Raw genomic sequence first — 25,345 nt, forward strand, 5'->3', positions numbered from 1 at the left:
TCTTTAGCTGACTGGATTGATTTTGTTGTTGTCTCTTCAAGGACAAATCAAAAGAACATTCAGTGTGACAGTAGACAGTACGTGGTGAAGTTTATGGCAAAGTTTACTTTTTTAATCATCATATCAAGTAATACATCTTTTTGTGATGATGTGAGATTTTCATTCAGCAATGTTTAATGAATTACACGTAGGTATTTCATCATTAGAACTTACCAGAAGTCTGGCAAGTTTATCCGGTATTTTTTTGTGAGGGAAAGAGGACGTGGATTAAGGATGTAGTTGAAAAAGAAATGAAAGAAAATTGGACAAATCTCATTAAAAAGAAAAATGAGAAGTGGGTTTTTCGCATGGCAGAGACTTTAATTTCCTGTCTTGATGAGATGTGTGTGATTTTTAAATGCAGACTTTAAATGACTTTTTCCCATTATGCCGTCTTCATTATCTCCACACTGAACACAGATATAACGTTTTATTACGTTAAATAAGGAGAAAATATTGTTCACTAAGATGCGTTCGACATAGAAAACTTCTCTTGTCTCCACTGAGCTGAAGGTTCTCACCTGATCCCTCTTTGTGACCCAGCACCCTCCCAACATGATGAACTGACACCCAAATCAGGAAACAAAGTCGACTTTGTTCATCTGGTGAGGAAAGTAGTTAAAAACACCTGATTTCCTCCCACGACCCAAGCAGTGTGTCGACCTTCAGCCACCAGTTAAAAAGTTGAGATGTATTTGAACTGTTGCACCCTGAAAACTCCTCCTAGTTTGGAGTGGTTTTCATGTCATATAAATGTACTCCATTTTTGGTATATAAAAATAATTCAGTTTTTCTTGTCTGTTTCATTTGAATATTCCTTTTTCTTGTTGTTGTGCATTCTTTTTTTAGAATTCACATTGTGATTTTATTCCTGCCATGTGGTAGTAACCCTGACCATATTCCTGAAAATAAATAAATGTCAACACATGGAAATAAATGATAGTTTGCTTATTAACGGATTCATGGAAAGACAAGTTTATCAGTGTTATTTGTGTCTTAGTTTTAAGTACTTTGTATACTTTGTATCTAGTCATAAAAAATATTTTTTTCTCTTTTTTGTTTCTTTATATCTATTTTTGTTTTTGTCTTTACTTTCTTTGACCCCACAATAATCACTTAACAAATGTCCCTTTTACTTCTCACATCCTGTCTCTTTATTGTTCCCCCCCCTCTTGCTCACTCAGGTGGGCTCCTTCTTCATGATCAACTTGTGCCTCGTGGTCATCGCCACCCAGTTCTCTGAGACCAAGCAGCGGGAGAATGCGCTCATGAGGGAGCAGCGAGCGCGCTACATGTCCAACGACTCCACGCTGGCCAGCTACAGCGAGCCCGGCTCCTGCTACGAGGAAATGCTACGCTACATCTCTCACCTGTATCGGAAGTTCACGCGCCGGCTACAGAGAATGTACTCTGGGTGGCACAGGTCAGTCACCGTGATGGAGCCTTCACCTTTAGGACGGTCACGCGTCCTTAGTCATCACATTCATGTGCAGTAACTCTCCACTCATCCTACTTTCCTCTCTCTGCTCCAGTAAACGGCGTAAAAAGGTGAACCCCAACAGCGGAGGGGCCAACAACGGCGGGGGGAACGGACACGGGTCAAGCAGAAGCTGCGGCGGGCCGAGCAGCACGCTGTGGCTCAGACCCATCCACAACCTCCTGCAGCACCATCAGTACCAGCACTGCCGCCTCTCTAACGGAGGTCAGCACTCGCTCGGGCCAGGGCAACTGGAAGGAGGAGACGGTGGGGCTGGCGGAGAGGTGGAGCTGGAGATGAAGACCATTCCAGTCAGGAGAGGGAGCACCAACGTGACCTCGGGTGTGGGGGCGCTCCTGGGCAGACTGAACGGAGGAATGAACTATCCCACCATCCTGCCGTCCTTCGTGAGCAGCTACAGCAGCAAGACGCCACCACCGCACGCTCAGCAGAGTCCGGAGCTGCAGGCCACGCGCCCGCCGCCCTCGGAACACGCCGAGACTCTCAGCAAGCTCTACCAGCTGATGGGCCAACACAGTAAGACTCGCCCGCACACCAACACTCCCTCGCTTTCTTCCTGAACTCATGGACATCATTTAGCTTTTTGCCTGTTTTGTTCTGGAACAAACACAAGCATATATGCAGCGGTGGAGAAGGTTTTGGGACCCCGCCCCCGGAACCTTGCACTGTCTGTTGATATCGACAATATTGAGAACTGACATAAGACATAACACTGTCAAGTTTAGTTCTGTCACATGTCTGTGCATGTGCAGGCTACTGAAAAACAACATAGATTTTCCCTCAAAGATGAGAACTTCAGGTGCTGTCTCGCCAGATGAACCTGCTTTTTCTTCACTGTACCTTCAAATGAAAGAAAACAGTCATTAATAATAATTGGCCATCAATGAAATCAAATCACTGTTGAGCGATGTTTAGTCTTCAGTCGACTTGTTTGTGGCGCTTGTGTCGCTATATTACAAAAGGGAAATGAGCAGCTTTATTAGCTGGTCATAATCGTCTGAATTATGTGTGAAATTGCTTTCTTCATTTGCTGTGCTTTGGCTGTGCAAAGTGGCACTTTGTTCTTGCCATGGACGACGCGGAGAAGCTTCAGGGAGCGTTTGTTGTGTTTGTGTCTGGCGCTGACAGGAAATCCATGCTGCAATTACACCTGCAGCAGAGGATCTGGGGGTCACAGCTCGAAGCCTGCGCAGCGTAAAGTGACTCACACAACGCTTTGCTTCCCTCAAAAATATCAGTTCCCGTGATACGAAGAATGAAGAGGAGTGGGGAGGGTTGTTTAGGGAGTGGGGTGAGGTGAGCGGGGAGTGCGGGGGGAGAAGTGAGAGGAGATGACATGCTTCAGTTTGAAGGATTTCTTTGGCCAAAACTATGAACAGACTGGGTTTGAATTGTGTTTTCAGCTTCTCAGTCACAAATCTTAGACCACTGTATTGCCTGTGGACTGTGGGAGTCAAACTGAGGGCCAATAAAGTTCCCTGTTCCAGTCCGGAGGTATCATGTTGCAACAGCCAACCAACTGTTTTTTTGTTTTGTAAAATGACCCACGAACCCTGTGAAAACTGTGAAACTACCAAAACCCACATTTGTGATGAGCCATGGCTCAACAGAGGAGGCGCAGCAGCCCAAGAGGCTCAACAACAGGGCAGTGCAGACAGTGACTGGATCTTCTCCCATCTCATGAAGACATCTTCAGACTGTCGTTTTTGGGCAGGAAAGTGTGAAGGTGGTGTCATGGGATGATCCCTATCCTTACGCTCTTATCTCTCAGGTCGCCAGCGGTTATTGCACCAGTTGGCCGGCGTGGTTCCGACTCCTCTGCTGCTCGAGCTCCTGAGCTGCCCTATGTGTGCCCGAAGTCTGGAGACCTTAGACTTGGAAATGGGGGACCTGGAGGGAGGACGAGGAGAAGCCGATGCCCTGCACGACTTCTGCCAGGTCAGTGCTGTCGGCCACTCTTCTGCATCTGTGCGTGTGGTTCCAAAGTTTTATTCTTTCTCAAACTGCTGCTCGTTTTGGCCTCAGGGGGAGCCGCGGGGGGGCCGGGGTCGTGGCCGGCGGCGGGGGGTGACGGAGTTCAGGAACGGAGCGCTCCGAGCGTGGATGAGCTTCAGGGAGAAGCTCAAGAGAATCGTGGAGAGCAAATACTTCAACAGAGGAATCATGATTGCTATTCTGGTCAACACTCTCAGCATGGGCATCGAGTACCACCAGCAGGTAGGAGAAGCACGCCGCCGTCTTTTCCTCTGGCTTTATTGGCCGCTGAGATCAGAGGTTATCTAGATGGTCTGTTATGGAACCGCCGGGAGCCAGAATGAGAGACAGGACGGAGTGGCCATCATTTTCACGCTTGTTATCCTCGTGCTGGCTCCTGAAACTGCTCAATAACACATTTGAGTCCTTGGGTGATTCTTTACATTTCTCCGACATCGTAGCTGTTCCAGTCGACAACATGTATCACTGCCTTTACGACATCTCAAATGCAACTTATGTCTGGAGTGGAAGAATGTTCCCCTTCATTCCATCTTCTCCATCAATATTTGCTTCATGAGCTGCTCAGTTGCAGGGTTAGTGATCAGCTGCCTCACTGGCTGTGACTGTGAGGTAAGTGGAGTAGATCGGCGCTGGTGGACCCGTTTGATGGATTGGGGCTGACTGTGCTGGTGATTGATCACGACCGCACTCATGCCACAAATGGGGTTTTACAGCGGAGGAGTCCCTAAGACGATGCAAAGTGACTTACTGCTCCTTCCATTTAGCATAAATTGATCTCTCCCCGCTCGCTCTGCTCCCGTCTCTGCAGCCGGAGGAGCTGACAGACGTGCTGGAGATCAGTAACATCGTTTTCACCAGCATGTTTGTCCTGGAGATGGCTTTCATGCTGCTGGCTTTCGGCTTGTTTGGATACATCAAGAACCCGTACAACATCTTCGACAGCATCATCGTCATCATCAGGTAATCCTCTCCTGCGTGCTGCCAAACACTGACTTTCTCTGAGACAATGACTCACATGGAGTTGTCACGCAGAACCGAGCCCTCGAGCTTGTAGCCTCCTTCCGCTCATGTCTTCTGATGAAGGATCCAGTGTTTCAAACCTTGGTTGAACGAAGGATTGGGGGCTTGGAGTCATGGTGGTCTTGTGAGAGATTAGTGCTCCTGCAGCAAGTTTTTGGTTTGCACTCTACCAACCATCCTGGACTGTAACTGTTCACTCCAAGCACTCAGACCAGATCTATCAAGACATACTGCAACAAAGGAGCTTCATGAAAAATGGGCCACTGCTTCTGAGACTGGATGTTGGGTGGGTTAACAGGTCAGAGGTCAAGAACCCCTGTAGCCATAACTCACTGCCACAGCATTCTTTAGTCTCCAGAGAACTCCTAATCTGGCGTGTCTGCAACAAAGGGTGAGAGCGGAGTTGAGCTTCAGTTGTGGGTTCTTCTGGGAGAAATGTGAATTTCAGCCTTCTCTGGACAAATGTCGCCCAAGTCTGAACCTGGTTCATGTGAATTTTCTAATCTAAGTGTGCAAGTGCAATTTCTGCCTTTCACGTGTTGTGTTCTTCAGCTCCAGTGTGTCTGTGATCCTCAGTGTGTGGGAGATCATCGGCCAGGCAGATGGCGGCCTGTCAGTGCTACGTACCTTCCGTCTCCTCCGAGTTCTGAAGCTGGTCCGCTTCCTTCCTGCCCTGAGGCGACAGCTGGTGGTGCTGATGAAGACCATGGATAATGTGGCCACCTTCTGCATGCTGCTGATGCTCTTCATCTTCACTTTCAGGTGAGTGGCTGGACCCTTTGCGTCCGCCCGCCGGCCACTCACGCCACATGTCCTGCTCCTGACCTCTCTGCAGTATCTTGGGCATGCATCTGTTTGGTTGTAAGTTCAGCCTTCGGACAGAGAACAACGACACCATTCCAGACCGTAAGAACTTTGACTCTCTGCTCTGGGCTATAGTCACGGTGTTCCAGGTGAGCTTGCACTCTCTGCACGTGTTTTTGGCCTCTTTGTTTATTAATGCCATCAATGAGACGTGTCAGAACTATGTCTTTAAAAAAGGATGGGATAAGGGATGATGTTGTTGAGAGGAGAGACACACACACACTTGCATGGAGACCTTACCTGTCATCCCATGTTTTTGCTATTGAAACCTGCTGTAACCAGGGAACATTTTTCTTTTTAAACAACCCCCTGAATGACTTCCTCCAGATCCTCACCCAGGAAGACTGGAACGTGGTGTTGTACAACGGCATGGCCTCCACCTCACCGTGGGCAGCGCTCTACTTTGTGGCGCTGATGACTTTTGGCAACTATGTGCTTTTCAACTTGCTGGTGGCCATTTTGGTAGAAGGTTTCCAGGCAGAGGTTAGTTTCTGCTTCAAATTCATACGTTTTGCTTCTTAGATTCTCAAGTGAACATGAGAGTTCTTCAGTGTGTGGTCCTCCCCCGTCATCTCCCCTTTTAAAACTGCTTTTTTTTCATCCAAGCACACATCGCCTTCCCTGACGTAGATGTTTTTGTGGTTATATTGTATTTATTTAACATTTTTAACTCAAGAGAATGCCCCATGAAAATAAGGATATGGAGAAAAACTCAACTGATTCAAGAAAGAAATTGGCATAAACTGAAAACCCAGATGAAAAGATGAATTAAGTGGCTATAACTCAGAGGCTGGACGCCAAACTGACTGAGAATAGTGAGCCACGTGAGCCATTGTTCCTGTCATGTCAGGTGTTCTGTCTTCAGTGGAGTCGTGTCATGTTAGTCCTGACATCACTCATCCGCCACTGAGGGTTGGAGGCATTGCAGTGCACTTTAATTCACTCCCGCAAGAGCCATTAAGGGGCGGCGGGAATGCACTATGGCATCAGGAGGAAATGTGTGGCTTGTCTCCGTCAACAATAGTCATTCTTCTTCACTTAAGCCGGTGGTGAACATGGCTGCAACTCATCGTCAGGACACGCCATTCATTAGCTGTTGAAGTGCGATGACCTTGCAATGTAGAGACCTTGCTTGTGTTTCAGGGTGATGCTAATCGGTCAGAGTCAGACGATGAGAAGAAGTCGGACAACTTTGAGGAGGACGAGAAGGTTGAGGAGCTCCGGGACGCCGGTAGATGAAAAACCTTAAATCAGATGTTGTTTCAGAAACCAATGAAATATGTCGTCTTCTTGACAGAGCTGAAGATGTATTCGCTCATGTTGACCGCCAATGGTCACGTGGACCAGCGAGGACCGATGGCTCCTCCCATCATCATGCGCACGGCAGCCACGCCTATGCCCACCCCGAAAAGCTCTTTGGGACCTGATTCCGTCCTAGGGGACGAGCTCTTATACCGAGAGGCCGTGCCACGGTGCACTGAGGGAGCACTTGCATTTTCAGAGCCGGGAATGAACCGTGCAGAGTCTCGTCGGGGAAGCTCCGCCTCCATGGAGCCTGTAGCCTTTGACCAGCGATCGATTGTGAGTATCAATTGTCAATCTATGAGACCTAGACCTGGGGGGGGGCAGTGTGTGGGGTGCCAGCCATTTGGCGGGCCTCAGTGGACGGTCCAGTGTGCCAGATTTGGCCCTCCGGCCTTGAGTCTGATACGTGCTAGATGAACACAGGTCAACACCCGTGACTTGCTGACCTCCCGTCCACATGCTGGGAAACATTTGATGTAGACGGCTTCACGAAAGATGACCTCACATGTGAAAAAGTCACCAAATACTGAGATGCCAAATCTACCATGAGACAAACCCCTTGCGTCCAGGGTTTTTTTTGGTAATGCTCTTTCTTGGTTTCACACTTGGACAGCGCTCTCTCTGTCACGGTCTCCGTGTGATCCAGGTCCCAGTTTGACTATCCTGCATCCTTTATTGCCTGTGAACTGAAATGTTGAGTGTCTCCATTGTAATCTGGCATCGCTTAGTCTTCAGCAGGACTCTGGGGACACTGCAAACCTCACTCCATATTAAAAGCTGCATGTACATGTACTGCAACAGTCAAAGACTAGTCGTGTGGAAGTGAGGAGTCAAACCTGAAGCCCTGTCACCATGACCGTCCTGCAGAGCCACTCGAGTCCGGGCCGCCGCTCCCCTCTTCCGCCACGTGGCTCCTGCAGCTCCTGGGGAAGCCGGCGCTCCAGTTGGAACAGTCTGGGTCGAGCACCGAGCCTGAAAAGGCGAGACACCAGCGGAGAAAGGGAGAGTCTGTTATCTGGAGAGGGTGGCGAGGAAGAGGGTGGGGAGGAGGATGGAGAAGGATACGACCGGCTTCGGCCGGCCACACTGGAGCTGCTGCAGGCCTCCACTCTCTGCCCTGCGATCGTAGCAGAGTACGGGGACTGCAATGGCCGCAGCCTGACCTACGAGCCGGAGCTGACCACTGACAGCAAGGACGACTTGTCGCCAGAAGATGACCTGGACGATGACGTAAGTGGTCCTGAGTCACTGCTTCCTCAAGTCACGTCTGCAACACTGTTGTTGGAGCATCCAAGATCATTTTCATTCACATACATTCACATACATTCACCCCTGTTGCCTTCAATACGCTGGAAACACCAACAGAAACAGACACAAGATCAGGTTTGAGTAAGCGTGTCCTTTCACATCTGTTGACCCACTGAAATTTGGAACAGTGATTTTTAACATTGTAAATGTCACAGTACTGAGACAGAAGAAAGGTGCTGCATGCATCACGTCTCCATGGTGCTCTGGGACCCGGCTAGAACCTGTCACTGGGCTGTGTTGGGCCCTTTTCTACATATCAGTCTGTGATAAGCTTTTTCCTTGTTTTAAATTTGAATTTCAGAGTTCCTTCTGCTACTGGGTGAAAAAAGAGCTCTACGAACTGAAGCCTCGCTGGTGCAAAGAGCACGAAGACTGGACACTGTACTTGTTCTCCCCAGAGAGTCGGTGAGCTCCTTCAGTTTGGGCTGGACTTCATGGTTCAGCTGATCTTTGTCCACAGTTTCATCACAATGTTCCTGGTCATGTTTCTTTGGTCTAGAATTCGCGTGTGGTGCCAGAGTGTGATCTCTCATAAGATATTTGACCATGTGGTTCTGGTCTTCATCTTCCTCAACTGCATCACCATCGCCTTGGAGAGGCCCGATATAGAAAACCGCACCCAAGTTTCAAAAGAGGTGGGAGGAGAGAAGTTTGGAAGTGTGTCACGATGATGTCGATGGCTTGAGTTATAAGTGAGAACAAGAGAAGTGGCGGGTATTGGCTTCCATCACTACTGAACAAGTCACTTCACTGGCTTAAAAACAGTGACGGGGGACGTTTTTACATTTTTATTTCCACTTTCCAAAACACTTTCAGCAGCTAAATGTGGTGTGTTTGTTGTGGATCCAGGAACGAGTGTTTCTTCGTGTCTCCAACTACGTCTTCACCGCCATCTTCCTGGCAGAAATGGCCATCAAAGTAATGTTAATTCACTGGTACTGAGAGTTGACGGGACAGAGTGGTTTGAATCCGTTTCATGTGGCTCTCTTTCAGGTGATCGCTCTGGGTTTCTGTTTCGGGAAGCAGACCTATCTTCAGTCCAGCTGGAACGTTCTGGACGGTTTGCTGGTGTTTGTGTCCATGGTGGACATTTTGGTTTCTCTGGCGTACAGCAATGGCAACAGGATCCTGGGAATTCTCCGAGTCCTACGTCTGCTGCGAACGCTGCGCCCCCTGAGGTTGGTGCTGTTGCTGAGTGCTTGGTGTGAGCTGAGACGCTCAGCACCGATGCCTGTGTTCCAGGGTGATCAGCCGAGCGCCAGGACTCAAGCTCGTCGTGGAAACGCTCATCACCTCCCTCAGACCCATCGGCAACATCGTGCTGATTTGCTGCGCCTTCTTCATCGTCTTTGGAATCTTAGGAGTTCAGGTAGTTGGATGAAGTCTGCCAGCTCCAGCGCTGAGCTCTGGCACAAACTCACCCTGAATTCTTTCTTTGCCTCTTTGTCGGTGAGTGAATCCTGGTGGACAGTGTTGTCAGTTGAATAGTTCCACTGCGCTGTTTCACTCCCAGACACAGCGTAGCTCGTGGTGTGTTCACCCTCCTGTCCTCAGCTTTAGCAGCTGGATTATTCACACTCACCAGCATCCGTGGAATGCAAATGTTTATTGGGCAGCGAAACATCTCTCTTACTCTCTGTCTCTCTCTCTCACTCCTTCTTCGACGCTTTAGCTCTTCAAAGGGAAATTCTACCACTGTCAGGGCCTGGACACGACGAACATACACAACAAGTCGGACTGTCTGCAGGCCAAGTACAACTGGATCCGCCGGAAGTACAACTTTGACAACCTGATTCAGGTAAGCACAGTTTCCCAATGAATTTATACTGAGACACTGGAGGAGCGCCACCTGCTGTGATGGATGATTGGAATGTCGTGGGGACCTGTCATTCAAAAGGTGTGTGTGGTCGCTGCTGGGCTCCTGTTCAGTGGCAGCAGGGTCCGAATTAGCTTGTAGCACCAGCCGCCTGGGTGGGGTCCTGGTGGGGTTGACCCGCCGGAGCCGAAGGTTGTGAAGCTGGGATTCATGCTGTTTGCACATGGAGATGGGGCGAGCCACTAATGTGCTGTCTTCTGCCTCAGGCTCTGATGTCCTTGTTCGTGCTGTCCTGTAAAGACGGCTGGGTCAACATCATGTATGATGGTCTGGACGCCGTCGGAGTGGACCAGCAGGTAACCTCCAGCTGTGGTGTGGTGACTGGGTTCAGGCTGGAAGCAGAGCATGATCACTTTTAGCTCGGACCTTCTGGACCCACTTGCTGCTGATAGATCTTCAGAAATGTCACTTGAATTCACATTCTTTGGTTTGCCAAGCATGTGAGGCTTAGTGAAATCATGAACAATGTCCGTTCAGCTTGTACTTGGTGATATAGAAGGAGCAGAGTGGAGGAGAGGATGTAAGTCACAATGAAAAGTTGTGTTAGCAGATTTATTGTTAACTTCTGGGGAAAGAAAAACCACAACTTTATCTGACATTTCAGTTACAGCTTTTCCTTCTGTGACAATGATGTCCAGACAAGTTTCTCAAGGCATTTTTTAAGTTGTTGCTGTGCCTGCTGAATGAGCAGATGGTGATGTTCACTGGTGCTTGTCTTCTGCTCACAGCCCGTGAGAAACCACAACCCGTGGATGCTGCTTTACTTCATCTCCTTCCTGCTCATCGTCAGCTTCTTCGTCCTCAACATGTTTGTCGGCGTGGTGGTGGAGAACTTCCACAAGTGCCGGCAGGACCAGGAGGAGGAGGAGGCTCGCTTACGGGAGGAGAAGAGGCTCAAGTTGATAGAGAAAAAGCGCAGGAGTAAGGAGAATGGAGGGGCTGGTCGGTAGTCTATTTTTCTGAGCACTGCCTGCTTTCAGAGCCTGAAAAAGTGAGAAGGAATGACAGAGAGCCGAGGGAAAACGTTCTGAGAGACAATAGAAAGTCGGGCGGAATGGCGAGCTCACACACACACAGTGATTGATCGCTGACAGCAGGCGTGGGCTCCTCCATTCTGATGCATGTAACCGCATGATTGCAGCCCCCCGCGACTCTCCCCTGACTCATGCATGCAAACTTTGGCAAGCCAACATCGCTACCATGAAAACAACCAGCGCTTTTCTGTTCAACCATAGCTTAACTCCTGTTCACCAGCCAAACCTTCCCCCCTCCCTCGCTGCATGAGACGCTACGGTATAGAAGGAGGCGCTCTGGCTGGCAGACGTCGCTGCGACACCTGCTGACCTCATGGCTTCACGCTTTTCGGCAAGAGACCTTTGAGCGTGACGGTGGTGCTGGACGGCAGCTCGACTTTCAGGCTCAGACGACTGAAACAGTTTTTAGGAGGTGAAAGTGATGAGTTTATGGACGAGGCACAGCGCCACGTACAAACTTTTTGCAACGTTACCATGTCTTTGAAAGAGAAAAGAAAACAGGAAATGCTCTGTAGTTCAGACGTAGAGCTCAACTCTATGGCAGGCACAGCTGGAGACTCACTGGCACCAGGGCCAGGCGACACCATTGAACCCCAGCTAGGAAGCAGGCATGATGCAGCAACCCAGTCAAAAATGTAGCTTGGTGCTGAAGTAAACCAAGATTGTGATTTCTTGTTTTGATATCCACAGTGTTAACATCACATTTCAAGCTGCATACTGAGAGAGAAAGCCATTAACAGTCAGTTTTGAGGTGCAGCTTGTGCTAGGTGATAGCAGCGCTGCTGTGCACGCATCATGATCATGAACATGGATGGGCATTAGCATTAGCATTAGCATCACGGGCATGTCAGCATGTCGTGGACAGAAGGAGCATGGGGTCTGTTTTGGAAGCTGCAACATGCTTCCACACTCCAGTCATTCCCACTGAGCTGATTCTATCTCCATGTGTTGACTGTTGGAGCTAATTCTCTTCAAATCAAAGTCATGATTCAAAACCATTCCAAGTGCTGAGCCACTTGTGCACTGGTGATGCAGACAGAGAGTTCTGTCTTCTCATCCACCCTTCAACTGCTTTGTGCCTATTTCTGTGCTGCAGAGGCCAAGCAGAGGCCGTACTACGCCGACTACTCTCCTCTGCGCCTCACCATCCACACGCTGTGCACTAGTCACTACCTGGACCTCTTCATCACCTTCATCATCTGCGTCAATGTCTTCACCATGAGCATCGAGCACTACAAGCAGCCTCAGGTAAGATCCAAGCTCGCGCCTCTTTCAGGGCCGTTGACATGTACTGACCCAGTGTGTGTTTGTATTTTCAGTATTTGGAGGAAGTCCTGAAATACTGCAACTATGTGTTCACCTGTATCTTCGTCATCGAGGCGCTGCTCAAACTGGTGGCGTTCGGTATCCACAGGTTCTTCAAAGACAGGTGACGTCATGGCGTTTCAGAGCTATGATCTGGTGTTGTGTCATAGAAACCAAGACTCATGTCACGTGTGCATCAGAATTGGTTTCATGGTCAACTCATGAGCACTTTCAAGGTTGATTCAACAGCGTCTTTTTGTCATCTTGGTGTCAATGATTTGAGTGGTTACATTGGCTTAGATGGACTTCTCTGCCATGAAGCCATACTTGTGGCAGAATCTTTTCATCTCATGTGTAATGAAGGAGCTCCTGTTTGTGTGGTGCAGGTGGAACCAGCTGGACATTGCGATTGTGGCATTGTCCATCATGGGCATCACGCTGGAGGAGCTGAAAATGAACAAAGCACTTCCCATCAATCCGACCATCATCAGAATCATGAGGGTGCTGAGGATCGCGCGAGGTAAACTCTGGAGTGACGCACGCTCCCCCGTCCACCTTCCTCACCTGTGGCTCTCTGCAGTGCTCAAGCTTCTGAAAATGGCCACAGGGATGAGATCGCTGCTGGACACCGTCATGCAGGCGCTGCCACAGGTGAGCACCAGTCCTGTCCCTTCTGACTCCTCTCTTCCTCTATTGAAGGACTGTTTAGTTCAAAGGTGTCCATAAAACCACTTCTTCTAGCAACAGTATCAGAAGCGCTTGCGCGTGTAGCTTTGTTGAACCTGCTGTCTTCTTTAGGTTGGAAATCTCGGGCTCCTCTTCATGCTGCTCTTCTTCATCTACGCAGCACTTGGAGTGGAACTTTTCGGCAGACTTGGTGAGTCCCAGCTCTGACCTTCAGCTGGCTGGTGCTGTGGCTCTCACCAGCAGCAAGTGAAAGCACTCGCTCCGATCTTATTATTGACTGTTCACACAGCCATCAAGTCCAATGGTTTTCACCTTCCTCTTTGCTGTTAGATTTGCTTCGTCCCATGGCTGATGACAGGACGTCTAGATTTCAATGTTCTCCCTGAGTTACTGGACTGTGAAGAGCTTGAACTTGCTCCCACGTTTTTCGTGGGAAAACGATCTCTGAATTCTAGTTATTGTTTTTGTGGCTTGCCTGAATCTCTTGAAAAAAAATTAGAAAAGTCTCTTTCTCCTTGTTATAGTGTGTAAGTGAGAAGTAAGTTTATTAAGAGAGAAACTCGAGCCTTAAACCAGTGAAAAGAGGCCGTCCTGCGCATGAGTGCGATGAAAGTGGCATGTGCTACTGTTAGCATTTTACAATCAGTAGGCCGAGGTTTGCACCGTCACTGTGTTCTCTACAGTAGTGATATGGATGGTTCAGACTCATGAGACGCGGAGGGAAGTTTGGAGCCTAAGTTAGTGATCAGTGAAGTCTTCCCACCCACAGCTTTCTGTCTGTGTGACTCATGTCTGCAGCAGTTGGGGAGAAAGTGTTTGGATGGTGGATCGTCACTATTCCGTGCCTTCTGTGGAGACAGACGTCTATTTGGGGAGAAGTCTTTATTGACGAGTCAGATTGTGTTCTTTGGTAGGACCAGCGATCGACACTCTTGTCGTCAGCTCAACTGCTCTCCTGCTTGTGTCTGCTTCCTGAGCAGCTGGAGTCAGTTTTACTGACGACCGCCATCTCATCTCTTCCACACTGTCTCACCTAGAATGCAGTGAGAAGAATCCCTGCGAGGGCCTCAGCCGTCACGCTACCTTTGAAAATTTTGGGATGGCCTTCCTCACACTCTTCCGCGTGTCCACTGGAGACAACTGGAATGGAATCATGAAGGTATGAATTCAGAACAGAAAACCTTCTTTTGTTCTTGGAGCTGTTGAACAGCAAGAGAAAATTCACTGGGAGCAAGTTTCTAAAATTCACAAGTTGGATTTTGGCTCCAGTTTGACCACAGTCACCCAGGTTTGCGATTCTCTCGATGAAAGTGGGTGGATTAAGTATTAAATACGTATTAACTTTAAACAATAAGCTGCTTCTGACAGTGTAACAACAGTTACAGTCATATAATGCATTGACGTCAAGCAATGAGGATCGTTCAACATTGCTGATGCTGCTGGTGTGCAGGTGACCATGTGGAACAATTCCTGTTGCCCCAGTGAAAGCTGAGCCTGTTTCAGTTCAGAGTGGCTGGTCTGTCTCCCCAGGACACGCTGAGAGAGTGCCATGACGACAGCAACTGCCTGGCCTACCTGCCCTGGGTCTCCCCCCTCTATTTCGTCACCTTCGTGCTCATGGCCCAGTTCGTGCTGGTCAACGTGGTGGTGGCTGTTCTAATGAAACATCTGGAGGAAAGCAATAAGGTACCACCGACAACCCTTTCCACCCATAGTGGCAGAATCTGAATCTTGGTGTGAATGTGAACTTGGGTGGCACTTGGCCACAATTCCTTTCCAGCTGATGGATGGCAGTTACACTTCAAACAGCAGTGCATTGTTGGTGCACACTGAGCTGTGAGCCGATGTTCTGTTTAAACTTCAGAGCAGCACTTGCAGGACAGCACACAGAAGTTTACATCGTGGATATGAATAGAGGTCGAACCCGAGTTTGGCTTGATGAAGTAGTTTGTGATTCCATTCAGTATCACAACAGTGGCACAGTTTTATTCGTGTGTATTGCATAAGTGCTTCTTCCCAAAATAATAATGGTGGTTTGTCCTGGTTGCAGGAGGCCAAAGAGGATGCAGAGATGGATGCTGAGATTGCCATGGAAATTGCTTTGGAACGCCAACGTAAACTAAGCACAACCTCAAGCAATAGCTCAGGAGACGGCACCTTCGTCGGCCCATGCCCAAACTCACCAGGAGAGGTAATTTCTTCTGTTGAAAAATGACGTGTTGGTGTCGGAGCGGCTTCTGTGCTGACGCACTGTGGTCTCTGTCTCCCCCTGGAGGACGAAGAGGAGCAGTGCGACGACCATGATGTCCAGTCACCACTCAGAATGTCTGTGTCTCGGATGCACTCACTGCCCAATGACAGCTATATGTTCAGACCTGTGCGGCCCGCCAGCGCCCCCTACCCTTTGGAAGAGGTGGACACAAATCCTCCAGACAGAAATTCAGGTACCCTTTTGCATCTGCCACCTTTCATGTGATGGACATGGTGGTGAATGTTTCCTAAACGGTCCGCGCACGTACAGTGCGTGACTGCTTTCGCAAGCGGCGTTTCAACAGATGATTTTCCGTACAGTCTGTTTTGTTTGATGTTTCCAAGGATTCAGCGCGGATGCATTCAGTTGTAGCTCACTTTTGGCCAAGACTGTACTCACCACCAACGTTCTCTGATTGAAACTGACCAAGCTGTTTTATCTGCAGTCAAATTCTAGTGTTGTGGCTGGGCTGTGGACCAGCTCTGTCCAAAGGTACTGGCTGCAGCAGCTGAACCTGGCTCCTCTGCTCAGCTCCTGAATGACCCCCTCTCTCTCGCTCTCTAACTCGAATGACCTTCTGACTTCATCGCCAAGCTGCAAAGTCAAGAATAAAGCACATGTTGATCAAGCCAGTGAGAGAAGTGTTTCCTCCTGGATATTGACTTCACAGCTTGGACTGAAAAATGATGACTATTCTGATGCTGCTGCAATAATTTCAAGTTTCTTTTTATAGCTGCAGTTTCCTCATGTATAGAGTTTGAGCTCTTCAGATCCTTGTTACGCATGTTCTGCTTTCCTTGGAGCCTTTGCTATTCCGCTGACTCAGAGCACATGACAAATCAAACCTTTTCCACCTCATGACTGAAGCGCTCCTCTGCATTAACATATTCAGATATAGTTTGGATAAAAGATGGTTTCCTCTCGTGGGCCACTCTTCTCTGCTGGGTCCAGTGTAACCAGGATCTACTCACCCTGCCTGTGAGACTGATGCACCAATTCAAATGCTGCTCTCCTGTCATTGAATCCACATTTCACTCTGCTCATTCATGAGCGACATTTTGAATTTGTGCATCAGCGATGCTAAACTCTTTTGTCACAGGACACTTTATTTGAGTTTTGCTGGAAGAAGCAAGTGATAATCCAAGTGCATCTTGCTATAAAATGAAGTGTCCTGTTAGGACCGTTGCATATGGAGGAGTGCAGGAGGAGATGTGCATGAGAGCCTCTTGCCTCTGCATGTGTGTGCCGAGTGTGTGTGTGTGTGTGCTTCACTGGGTGACTCCACTTGTTGCTGCACCAGCAGGATCACTGACGTCGGTCAACTCCCAACCATGCGAGGGTCGCACTCTGCTGCAGGTCCCTGACGTGTCCCCCAGCCACCCCCGACAACGCTCTCTTCATTTGCCCTGCATCGCCCCACCCACGAGCAGCCCCTCCCCCCGGGCTCTGCGGAGACAGGTGAGCGCGTCCCGCCACTCGCGGACCTCTTTGGGATTGACTGGGTCTATGTGTTGCAGGTGGCAGTCAAGGTGGACTCTGTGGAGTCTCAAAGTTGTGAGCAACAGGAGAGACCAAACTCCGCCCACCCGCCGCCCCGGTCGCCGTTTCTAGCCGGGCCACCGTCGCCTTCTTTACTGTCTTCCCCCGGGTCCCTCTCTCCTCAGCCATCTTCGCCTTCCATTCTGCTTCCTCCGCCTCCCTCTCCACGTCTCCCCTTGCGACCTGCGAGCCTTCGCAGACCGAGACCGCCATCAGCTGTGTCTTTCTGTGACCCGGCGGACGAGGAGGTTTGTCACATCACCACCTCGGCCCACCAGAGGAGTCAAAGCAGAGGGGAGGAGGAGCGCGTGAGGGAGAACCGCAGTCACTCCCTCTCACCGTACACCTCTCCACTGCTTCCTGCTCTGTCGTCCTCCTCCTCCCAGAGCACCCTCAGTTTACTGGGGGCGGGGCTCAAAGAACGAAAGGGCTTTGGCGGGGAAGTGCCCCAGCAGCCTGCGCTCTTGTCTGCTGGATACCCTGATGACCAGCGCCGTCACTCCATCGAGGTTTGCCTTCCCCAGGGTCCAACGTTGGGCAGCGGCCGGCAGGAGGAGCCTCCGCCTGAGAAAGGCGGGTTTCCAATGAGGGTGCAGTCCTTCGGCGGTGGCCACAGGAAGAAGAAGATGAGCCCCCCTTGCATATCTATTCACCCCCCCTGCGAGAAGGAGCCGCCCCAGGTGTCCTCTCCTCCCACACTGGCTGATTCCAGCACCATGCTGCGACGCAGGACGCCGTCGTATGACTTAACCCCACACACACAAGACGCCTTCGCCGAAGCGCCGGTACTGCACGCGCTGCTGCCGTCACGCGGGTCCACGCCCACCCATGCCCCCACGCCCACACGCCCTCACATCCCCATCAGCCCAAACGTCTTCATTCAGCCTCATGCGCCTCTTGTCCCGACCACTATGCCTTTCTCAGCGTCGGCCTCGCCTGTCGCCGGCCGCTACATCCCCCTCCCGCAGTTCACCTTCAACCATCCACAGTCCAGACACATGTCGGAGACGGAAGTAGCCACGTGTTCTTCCCCTTTTGACAGCAACCTGGGAGGCGGCGCTGGATTCCACGCCAAAAATCGAAGGACTGCACAGTGACATCCAGATGGGATGGAGTAAGAGAAATTTGAGGAAGATGGATTTTTATTTTTGTATTGACTCTTGTGTGAGTGCGGCCCAGTCCCGGGGTGGAAGAGTGGACGACCCCAACTGGGCCCGCTGCACATGGTGTGTGTCGGCGGACCAACAACACACCCGGACTAAAGCCACCTAACTCTGTAGCCAAAGTTTTTTCGACACATTGACCCCACCCGGGCGAGCCAATCAGGAAGCAGCGTCTGGCTGAAAGTGTGAAGTGCGAGCGGGGTGGGGACTGTGGGATATGCAACTTCAGGTTCTCCACAGAAGTTCTCGCTTGCCCCTCCTCCTCTGCTCCTTGATCACATTGATCCGAGCAGAAGCGTGTGCGTGTTTGAGTGTGCGCGTGTTGTCGGACACCGTCCAAGTCGTTGTCTCGGGATGTCGTTCTTACACTTGACCACCGAGAGGGGGAGCAGTGCAGAGCTGGAGTCTGTCTTTATCTCTGTGTAAATACATGGAAAATGCTGTACTTGTGAGATTGAAATAGCTCTATCAATATGCACATATTTTTATAGAGATCTGAAATGTTTTTTTGCACACACATTTGACGTTGCTTTTCTCCCTTTGTTGTCCTCTTGTGAATGTACAATTTCTTTGGAAGAAACCAAGTCTCCTCTCGAAAGAGGTGGGGCAGGAGGTGGGCTGGGATTTTTCTATTTTGGAAGAGAGGACAGGGGTGTGTGTCTCTGTAGCTTCGTCCGTGTTTATGGTGTCAGAGTAACAGCTGAGGGAGGTGGGCTCAGTGACGCAGAGGAACACGCATGTTTGACCTGAATTCAAGCAGCAGTTTGTTCATCACGAAGTCCTTTTGGAACTCTGTTGACCCCCAAGGTCGTCATGGCCTCATTCTCCTCCATGCTGTTCATGATTATTAAAAGATAAAATGTTGGGTGTGGTCGAGCTCCAAGCAGCTGTCGTATTGCAAAGCAAGCGCACCTTGAAGCCAAAGCGGCTTCTGTAGAGAGAAAGTGGCCATCAGTCCATTCAAGGGGATTTCCTCAGACGTTCTGGCCTCTTCTGGCGAACCTAGCCGTGAACGGTTGAACCACTGGAGAGCGATTGTGTTGCCTTGAATCAGGCTTCAACTGTGAGCGACTTCATGAAAAAAATGTCTTCTGGACTCTGACCTGATGAAGCCCAGATGAACGGAGGCAGCATGTATCCAACCATCACCTTTACTCTCTGATGGAGTCCACGTCTTCCAAGTGTCACTGAGCCTGTTTTCTCTCTTGTTTTGGACCTCTGAAACCACTAAGTGTGTCTGTCCATCTGAATACAACCAAACATGTGTAGCCAGAGTGCAATAATAATGATCATAATAATAATACTGAATCGTGATGTTACATGTGGAGACGGCTGACGTCCACTGGAGCAGCCCACTCTTGACTACTTGACGTGATATTCCACCATTTTACTCCGATGTTAGACGGCTGCGTCTCCTTGTGATGATGCAGCTGCTACAGGTTTTCGGGGCGCAGGTGTCGGTGAGGTCATATGCTGTAGACTACTTTGAAGCTCAGGCCCACTCATGAAGGTCTGTGTGTTGCACACAATAAGCTCTCCATCATCACTTGATGACATTATCTCATGAGGTCCTTCTGGGGTGTGAAGAAGAAGCATGCTTGTGTGTGACTGCAGACGACAGCATGCTTGCACAAGTGAGAAAAGACAGCGCAGTATTTACAGCCCATTCAAGATGGAGTGCTTTGGATCATCGACCTGATCCTCCAGTATCAGTCTGGTGTTGAGGGAAGGACCTTCCTTCTGGCAACGCGTTGCTCTTTTACTGTCACACAAGGCATTTCTATTTTAAATCCGCCAAATTGATTCCAACTGTGTCAATAAATGCCTCGTCGTAATTCCGCTGCGAGAACCTCTGAGTCGTTTTATTTAGCCGTACAATAATACCTGTGTTCGTACGAATACGTTTTTTTTTCTCAATCGATCACAACATTGAATCAAAATCACTCCGATAAAGCACATTCATAGCACTTTTCTTTTCTTTGCTGTTGCTCTCTGTTGCACTTTTGCAGCGCCTCATTGATTAGCACGTGACAGCTAACATTCACTTCAGTGACTTGAAAGACGGACTGGCTGGTTAACATCAGTAAAGGAAGGAAAAGAATTGAATGAAAGATCCACCATTTTTTTTTTTTTTTTTCAAAGGATTGTTTTTTTTTCATGTTGCCATTGCTCATCATCATTGTCAAAGGTTTGGCCGCCACAGAGCTAACTGTTAGCATCACAAGCTAGCCCTCTCATGTCATGACACAGAAGCACACAGGCGTTTCTAAAAGCTGTCGGTTTGAGATGCTTTGATGTTTTTACGCGTTCACTTCTTCTTGCTGCGGCAAGTATTTCGTCGCGCGATGACCTTCTTAACCCTCACAGCTTGGCGACTGCATTTCTCTTCTTGATCTTCAAACCTCTTACATCCTGTTTTCCAGGAAACAGTTTTACACTACTGCATGATTTAGAGCAAAACGGTCTGGGAACGAAGCCGATGCTTTCGAGATTTTTGCATTTGTAGATGGCACTGGGCTCTGAATAGCTGGTCCAGTACTGATCCGATACTGACCCGAGTCTTTCTTGTCCCATGCAGCAGCGGCTGGATGGTTTATCGGCTCTCGGTGATACAGTTTTATTTCGGTAGCTGGCTCCGTTTGGCTCAGAGCCAGTGACGCTCACGTCACGCTGAATCTAATTAACCGATGTATATTTGAAGTAGGAGTAGAATCAGCCCTGATGTTCAAGAAACTGAACAAGCTGTGGTTTATTTTCGGGTCTGACACTGAACTGTCGGTGAACTGTGAGGAGACTTCAGTGTTGGGCTCCCCCTGAGCCCCTCCACGGCCTTATACGGTGGGGCGGGAGGCGTTTGCTGTCCAGAGAGTCCAGATGTCTGCAATAATACGAGCCCCTTTAAGTGCCCTCGCCGGGGGCCGGGGGCCGGGGGGGCGACCGGTGACCGGACACACCACTGGACTTTGGATTGTTGCTGGTGATTGTGTGACGCCAAGCCGTTGTCCTGCAGGATGTTTCCCTGTCTATTTAAGAATAAAAAGACATTTTATATATAAATCAGAGTCTTTATTTTCTGTGAGTCTCAGATATTGCCCCACATTTTACAGAGCGGTTGCTTCATAGTCTTCATCGGGGGCAGCTGTGGGATGATGACCTGCAGCTGGTCGGAGGACTGCAATGGCTGAGACAGAGGAGCTCACTGAGGACCAGCCATGTCCAGTTCCACCGGCGACCCAACACCACGGGAGGACGTGGTGGGACCATGGCAATGAGGCTCGTGCAGGCCAGGAGGGCGAAGGGCAAGGCGAGGAACCGTCCAGAGCAGGACCCCAGGCCGTCTCATGGCAGGCCTTCCACCGCGGCTGCATCAGGTGAGTCGCTCTCTAGGTCTCACTTCTGCTCCTCTGCTTGTTAGATGAAGCACGTGAATTGCTTGGGCTGAAGCTTTCATCTCACAGTCATTTTTTTCATTGTCCACGTTGACTTTTGTTTTTTCTTTTGCAATGCTTTCTGTTTCCTACACTGACACACTTATTCATCTATTGCTGTCTGCTTTGTTTTGCTCTCTGCACTCGCCATCTCAGCGAATCCATCTAGTACTGGTTCATTTGAAGTCGCACAGAACCAGCACAGAACAACGTGTCACATGACTGCACCAAACTGCAGATGTACTCACGTGCTCGACCGCTAGATGGTGCTGCAGCTCAACCTCGTAAATTGCGGACGCGCGTGTTGCTGCTGTGATTCGCTCTTCGCCAAAAGACGAGCGCGGTGGTGACGTCACAACACCGTCTCTCTTGTGTCCTGAGGCTTCACGGCTGCAGACTCGGTTCGTTTTCAGCTGACGTGCGAGGAAGACAGCGGTGCGTTTGGTGGCGATTGTGTTGACAAGTTGAATGAAGCTGCTGAACACTTTTTTATGAAAAGCAGGAATCTGAGATAGTGGGTCCCTCCCAGGAAAACACCCAAACCTTAGTGGCGATTATTCACCAGTGTGTCGTGGCAGCGTCTTGAAGTGACAGCGAATGTTTGACAGGGATGTCCACAGTTCTGCATCCACATCAGCCTCACTGGTCCATGTCCCAAAGCACTTGTCCATCAGCTCTCATGGAGCTCAGTGAGCACTTTCGAGGAGCGACGTGGGCCTGACTGGAAAACTGTCACTCCTGATGGAGGGTGAAGAGCTGACTGAATTCAACTGAAGCCAAGTGGGACAGACAGGTGAGCGGCTTCGCCTCACACACACCAGCTCCTGACCAAGTCAGTCAAGGGCTTCCGCTTCCAGAGACGTTTCATGTTTGGCGGAACAGAATCAGTGTCACATTTGAACTATCAGCAATGTCGCTGTGGAGCACGTTGGGCCTCCCTGGGGGCAAGTTTCTCAGGAGCCTGCGTCACAAGGCTGGTGGGGACCTGGTGGAAAACTGGGGCCCAAGACAGAAAGGCAGTCTGGGACTGGATTGCCTTGTTGGGCCACAGTAGAAGGCACAGGAGCTGATTCACTGGTGACATGAGAGGAGCCTTTTGAGGAATCAGAGTCCTGATGGAGGAAGGATTGGCCAGTGGATGGTGTGGTGGACTGCTCTGTGTGATTGTGCCACACTCGTCTGTGTGTGTGTGTGTGTGTGTGTGTGTGAGGGAGGGAGGCGGGGGAGTGACGGGGAGTTGATGTGGGTGTGCTGTTCACCCCTTGCGGCCATGCAGTCTCCCAGACAGCTGTTTGGTGACCTGGTAAAACCTCACACACATACACACACTGGCATGTCAGCCAACCCCGGTGTCCCCAAGCTGACACACACCAGCACTCACTCACACACACAAACACACACACCTACTCCACCTCTCCAAACACAATGTTGCACAATATTAGTGGCTAAAAGAAGCTACCTCAGTCCCATAATGCTCTGCAACAGTTGAAGTTATCAGAGCAATGAGGCCAACGTGACCACAAGCGCCCTCTAGAGGCCAGCGTTCATATGTGTTAATATGTGCCCCTGCTTCTGGGAACGGGCCCCGAGAGTGACGGTTAAGACGCCTTCCTCTACCGTTTCAGTCAGTCAGTGGGAAACAGCTGCACTGCGTTGTGCGACTGACATTCCTCCTTTGTTTACATGGTTTCAGGTGGTTGATGAGGTTTCAGGTTGGCTGTCAGGGAGTGCGGGACTTGGATGTCCACCAGCATCATCTGGTCCTTGGCTCTCCCTCAAAGTGTTCCTGGGTCAGACGGTCGTACGGCTCACCACAGCTGAGGACGGATGATGTTGAAGGGAGCAGGAAAGCAAAGTGTCATCACTTCAGCTCTTCCTCAACCAACTGGCCTTGGTGAAACTCAGGCCCAGTAGAGGTTCTATCCCTCCATGACAGGAGAATTGAGTTCCAAGGAGGTTTCAAAGCCTCGGGCAAGACTTGTGGTGGAGACGCACCGCTGGATGATGAGAGATTTGGCTGTTTGGCTTGAATATGCTGATTCTAAAGTGCTGAGAAGGTATGGACTGATCAAACCCACCATGATTCCCCTGGGTAGTCTACATGAATCTCTCTCCCCGAGTGACAACGCATGACCCAGTACCATCACACATACCTCAAGGCCAAGGTCAAGGCCATGGAGCCCTTACTGCCTAAGGTTGTAGTTGCAGGGCTTGGGTTTCCTGTGGATAAAGCACAATGTTACCAGGGCTCCGACTGGATCTGGCAGATTGGAGGTTGAACATTGTAGTCCTGACCTTCACTCTGGAGCACAGGCCTCCATCTTCCTTCAACTCTCTTGACTTACATTCACTGACTAACAAGCTCCGCTGCAGTTTCGACCTCTGGCAGAGATGAGGCTGCCCGATTTGGTCCCCCGGCCTTGAGTTTGACCACATCAGCCATCACCTCTAATGCATTCCACTCGCCACCAGTTCTCCGCTGTCCACAGAAAGGGCAGGCTGTGAATGGGATTCCTCTTCTGTGGGTGATATTCGGATGCTCTGCTCTTGGTTTGCTGTGACCCATCAACCTGGTGCAGCCAGTGATCTGTGCCCCCTGCAGCTCAAGCAACTACAAACAACAGAATATCGGGGTCAAACCCTGGTCATTTCATCTCCATTTGTGTGGCAAATCAATACTGAAAGAGGTCACCGTCGACTTTTGTGGCAAATGTTGCTGCTGAGTTCAACGTAATCACATGCTGCACTCTGCAGCGGCACTTGATCCAGCCTGCGTTCACTCCTCACACTCCTCACTGGCGTCTGACACAACAGCATGTGTTGGACCAGCAGCAGGAGCCGACAGTCACATATCACATGTTTATCACCGCCGTGCTTCTTACAGGTGCACGCCGTTGTTTAATGGTTATGGCTTGTGTTGTGTGCAACACACGCCGACACCTTGGAATCTGATATTCCTTGCTGGTTTATTATGGCGAATGATCACTGGGAGGTGAGGAAAGTGTCTGTCTCCTTCCTTCCTCTTATTTTTTGCCTGTTTGTCAGACTTGAACTCAAGCGTTGGTGGAGCATCTTCGTCTCACGCTGGCGTTTGAACTCGGCCACGTTTGCCTCTTGCTGAGGGTGGAGTCCTGAACATTCACCTTCACCCAGGCGAGCGAGGATTGCACTTGTTAGTGCTTTGTTGTGAGTCTTGGATCCATCCTGAACATTTCCATGTTCCCTCCATGCGTGGCCCATGGTTTTCACCATGGCTCGCTGATCTGACAGATTAAGAACTGGTTGGCTTCGGGACCTTCTGACTTCCTGTCAGACTTGCTCCTGAAGCTCTATGGAGTTGGGCTTTTGTGCATCTTTTCTTTGACTGCTCCCACTCACTGACCTCTTGACTGAGAACTGGTGTGATGGTGCTCCGGCCTGGTGAGGCGTCAGTCTCACAACCAATGTTTTGGTTGAAAACTATATCTCTGTAACTGTTAAGTGCGGACACTGTCTTTGTGTGAGTGAAAAAAATAAAATGAAGTTTTAAAAGGGGGGGTCATCTCAGTTGGAAACTCAACAAAGTTCAGGTGCTGTGTTCTTCACACCCAAGAACAGACCACATTCTAGAATTCTTGATAGAAGTAGTGATCTGTTGTTTCACTTTGGGGCTATGCGTTTGCTTCTAGGCATAAGTGGTGAATGCTCCACCATATTCATGGGGAATTTTTAGCACAAACGAGTCCGATCTTAAAAGACAACTTGATCTAAGAAAACGAGTGCATGTGCACTTTCGTGTGTGTGTGTTGCGTTTTCCTTCCGTACCCCCGGTTCTCTGCTGGAGTGACGTGGTGGAAGGGTTTGATCCACGTGAATGTGGGAATCTTTTCCACTGAATGGACATGCTTTTTGTTTGGGGGGTAGGGAGGGGGTGTTTAGCGCAGACGAGCGTCGCACCGGCGGTCCGTCCATCCATCCAGCTGCTTCTGCCTCTGCAGAACTCTCTCTCTCACGCACGCACACACACACGCAGACGCGGGAGGGAGCGCGCGAC

General features: G+C 49.9%; 1 protein-coding gene across 6 annotated transcripts in view; it reads left to right on the forward strand.

Moving 5' to 3' along the window:
• cacna1ha (calcium channel, voltage-dependent, T type, alpha 1H subunit a) overlaps positions 1-20,917 on the forward strand; it is a 54,227-nt gene extending 33,310 nt beyond the window's left edge. For 2 of the 6 annotated variants that reach the window (XM_053852800.1, XM_053852798.1), the window contains 30 exons: positions 1,224-1,462; positions 1,572-2,053; positions 3,309-3,475; positions 3,563-3,754; positions 4,341-4,492; positions 5,129-5,314; positions 5,388-5,505; positions 5,744-5,899; positions 6,560-6,647; positions 6,714-6,997; positions 7,589-7,951; positions 8,331-8,434; positions 8,529-8,664; positions 8,879-8,947; positions 9,023-9,207; positions 9,272-9,398; positions 9,702-9,827; positions 10,112-10,201; positions 10,634-10,847; positions 12,036-12,187; positions 12,259-12,368; positions 12,631-12,764; positions 12,825-12,895; positions 13,043-13,121; positions 13,969-14,090; positions 14,462-14,617; positions 14,982-15,122; positions 15,207-15,375; positions 16,483-16,640; positions 16,700-20,917. In XM_053852800.1, coding sequence (XP_053708775.1) covers positions 1,224-1,462; positions 1,572-2,053; positions 3,309-3,475; positions 3,563-3,754; positions 4,341-4,492; positions 5,129-5,314; positions 5,388-5,505; positions 5,744-5,899; positions 6,560-6,647; positions 6,714-6,997; positions 7,589-7,951; positions 8,331-8,434; positions 8,529-8,664; positions 8,879-8,947; positions 9,023-9,207; positions 9,272-9,398; positions 9,702-9,827; positions 10,112-10,201; positions 10,634-10,847; positions 12,036-12,187; positions 12,259-12,368; positions 12,631-12,764; positions 12,825-12,895; positions 13,043-13,121; positions 13,969-14,090; positions 14,462-14,617; positions 14,982-15,122; positions 15,207-15,375; positions 16,483-16,640; positions 16,700-17,818 — 5,889 coding nt within the window. In that variant the 3' untranslated portion in view covers positions 17,819-20,917. Of the gene's footprint in view, positions 1-1,223; positions 1,463-1,571; positions 2,054-3,308; positions 3,476-3,562; positions 3,755-4,340; positions 4,493-5,128; positions 5,315-5,387; positions 5,506-5,743; positions 5,900-6,559; positions 6,648-6,713; positions 6,998-7,588; positions 7,952-8,330; positions 8,435-8,528; positions 8,665-8,878; positions 8,948-9,022; positions 9,208-9,271; positions 9,399-9,701; positions 9,828-10,111; positions 10,202-10,633; positions 10,848-12,035; positions 12,188-12,258; positions 12,369-12,630; positions 12,765-12,824; positions 12,896-13,042; positions 13,122-13,968; positions 14,091-14,461; positions 14,618-14,981; positions 15,123-15,206; positions 15,376-15,627; positions 15,675-16,482; positions 16,641-16,699 lie in introns of those variants that run through there. The other 4 variants (XM_053852801.1, XM_053852802.1, XM_053852803.1 and 1 more) reach the window with 4 other exon arrangements.
• The last annotated feature ends 4,428 nt before the right edge of the window (positions 20,918-25,345 follow it).

The sequence above is a fragment of the Synchiropus splendidus genome, chromosome 19 (genome assembly GCF_027744825.2).
Source record: "Synchiropus splendidus isolate RoL2022-P1 chromosome 19, RoL_Sspl_1.0, whole genome shotgun sequence".
NCBI lineage: Eukaryota > Metazoa > Chordata > Actinopteri > Syngnathiformes > Callionymidae > Synchiropus > Synchiropus splendidus.